This window comes from Sapajus apella, unplaced genomic scaffold (assembly GCF_009761245.1).
Source record: "Sapajus apella isolate SASKATOON/1434 unplaced genomic scaffold, GSC_monkey_1.0 scaffold17, whole genome shotgun sequence".
NCBI classification, from domain to species: Eukaryota; Metazoa; Chordata; class Mammalia; order Primates; family Cebidae; genus Sapajus; species Sapajus apella.
The window spans coordinates 20,365,712-20,368,354 of NW_022436957.1; the positions used below are offsets into that span (position 1 = coordinate 20,365,712).

At 45.3% G+C, this 2,643-nt stretch overlaps 1 protein-coding gene across 1 annotated transcript in view; it reads right to left on the bottom strand.

The window, feature by feature from the left end:
- The window catches only part of PCYT1B (phosphate cytidylyltransferase 1, choline, beta), a 102,666-nt gene extending 100,239 nt beyond the window's left edge, over nt 1-2,427 (bottom strand). Inside the window, exon 1 of the mRNA XM_032286157.1 lies at nt 2,028-2,427. Coding sequence (XP_032142048.1) covers nt 2,028-2,099 — 72 coding nt within the window. The 5' untranslated portion in view covers nt 2,100-2,427. The remainder of the gene's footprint in view (nt 1-2,027) is intronic.
- Between the last annotated feature and the right edge of the window lie 216 nt (nt 2,428-2,643).

Here is a 2,643-nt window from a genome sequence, read left to right on the forward strand (position 1 = left end):
GCTGGAGTGCAATGGCGCGATCTCGGCTCACCGCAACCTCCGCCTCCTGGGTTCAGGCAATTCTCCTGCCTCAGCCTCCTGAGTAGCTGGGATTACAGGCACGCGCCACCATGCCCAGCTAATTTTTGTATTTTTAGTAGAGACGGGGTTTCACCATGTTGACCAGGATGGTCTCAATCTCTTGACCTCGTGATCCACCCGCCTCGGCCTCCCAAAGTGCTGGGATTACAGGCGTGAGCCACCGCGCCCGGCAAATGTTAACTCTTATAAAGTTGATAAGTGATACATTTGGGAGAGCATGAAATTAGAGGCCTTTGTCTATTTTCGATTTACGAAAGGTGTCGGAATACAGAGTGATATTTGCACAGATTTAATTCTACATGACTGGAACGTAGAAGAATCATCTCAACTTTCTATATTCACCAGTCCAGAACTGAATCAGTTGGTTTTTTTTGTTTGTTTGTTTGAGACAGAGTCTCACTCTGTCACCCAGGCTGGAGTGCAGTGGCGCAATCTGGGCTCACTGCAACCTCCGCCTCCTGGGTTCAAGCAATTCTCCTTCCTCAGCCTTCCAAATAGCTAGGATTACAGGTGCCTGCCACCACGCCTGGCTAATTTTTTTTGTATTTTTAGTAGAGAGGGGGTTTCACCATGTTGGCCAGGCTGGTTTTGAACCCCAACCTCAAGTGATCTGCCCACCTCGGCCTCTCAAAATGCTGAGATTACAGGCATGAGCCACTGCACCCAGCCCGAATCTAGTTGTTTCTATGCCACTTCAAATCTCATTTTAAAATGAGGCATGAATGAATGAATGAATGAATGCCTCCTGATTCCCCCATTAACTCAATACAATGAACTGGTAAAACTCATGAGTCTTCAATATACAGCAAAATTTCTCCAAATTTAAGATAACGTAGAGGTGACTGGGGAAGGGACCAACTGGGCAAAATGATCGATCGGTCATGTAGCTCAAGTGTCTGCTGGATATGAACCTAGACTACTTTCTGAGGCATATGGCACTTAAACCAGCCACCCATATCCATTCCAAGGGGCATGGGAAGGTTTTGAAGGGATGCTGGGATAGGAGCCAGCAGGGCCAGTGTCCATTCTCAGGGTAGTGCAGTGAAACCAGCTTCATCGTTAAGCAGAGAAATTCCCTCTGTCTTGTTGTTGGGAAGCTGCCTCTGGCCCTCAATCTCTTCTTCACATCATCTGAGGTCCTTCTTAGCACTTTGTCCCCCTGCCTAAACCTTCCCCATCTAGAACTCATTCAGTTTAACAAGGATCCCCTTGAAACATGTTCCCTGAGCACCCCCTCCCCAAGAGAGAAGACCATATAAAGTGGTCTCATTTGTGTGACCATTGCATAACACTGAATTCAGAAGTAGATATTCACTTGAGGTCAGGAGTTCGAGACCAGCCTGCCAACATGGTGAAACCCCTACTCTACTAAAAATCCAAAAATTAGCCGGGTGTGGCGGTGCACGCCTGTAGCCCCAGCTACTTGGGAGGCTGAGGCAGGAGAATTACTTGAGCCCGGGAGGCAGAGGTTGCAGTGAGCTGAGATCACGCCACTGCACTCTAGCCTGGGTAACAGTGAGACTCTGTCTCAAAAAAAGAAAAAGAAAAGGAATGGCTATTCTAATCAGGATTTTGTGACGTTTCTTTCTACTAAGAGAATTTCTCGTTTCATAGGATAATGAACATTTTGCAAAAACATTTCTGCAATACCCTCAGGCTCCCACAGCATATTGATCTGACCTTTTTTTTTTAGTAAGCAAATTTGTTCTTGTCTTCTAAGTTTATCCAGGGAGCTGACATACTCTGCAAGGGGATAAAGAAATGTTAGTCACAATTTGTTGTTTTTTTTAAAAATCACCTTAAGATGTAGAAGATAATATTTCCATTTTTAGTGTGATTACTAATTAGCACAGATTCATTATACTCGCAGATACATAGGAGTTTACTTTTTGAACTGACTTTGATATTCAATAAGGCAAAAATCAATAAGAAAGCATCCACATTACCTTGCGCCACAGTTGCAGAGCACGATTGTCCCTGGAGTCTTCTTCCATGGTGCACTCCTGATGGCCTACCATGCCTGCTCCTGATCTTTTCTCCAGAGGCCTCCTCCCTTTGGAGTTCTTTTGAGTCACAGGATGAAATTTTTGTTCCTCATTTGACCAAAGGTCAAGCAGGCTCTCTGTGCCCAGCAGTTAAAGATAAGCTCGGAGGAGCTCGGAGTGTCCCCGTTACTGAATAAGGAGAGATTTGAGTTGCTGGGCACTCTTGCTTTATTTACCACAAGCCTCCTCTTGTCTCCCCTGGGCTGTGGTTCATTGACAATTGCTGTGCTCTGAACTAGCGCTATGATGGCCCGCTTTGCGGGGACAGGCAGGTTGTGGTGAAGGCTGCAGTCGTGAAAAAGGCTATTGTTTAATCTACCCCTTCCCTCGCTGGAGCTATGGCAACAAATTCCGTTGGTGAATTAACTATGTCATTGTGCGCTGGTTCAACTGATTATGCTCCTGGAATGACAAACATTTTCTCTCTGTTTTTTTCAAGAGACAAACAGTGACCGAGACCTTGAAGTGTTAATATACAACTCAGCACTTTCTTTAAATAGAATAAAGATGGAGAAAA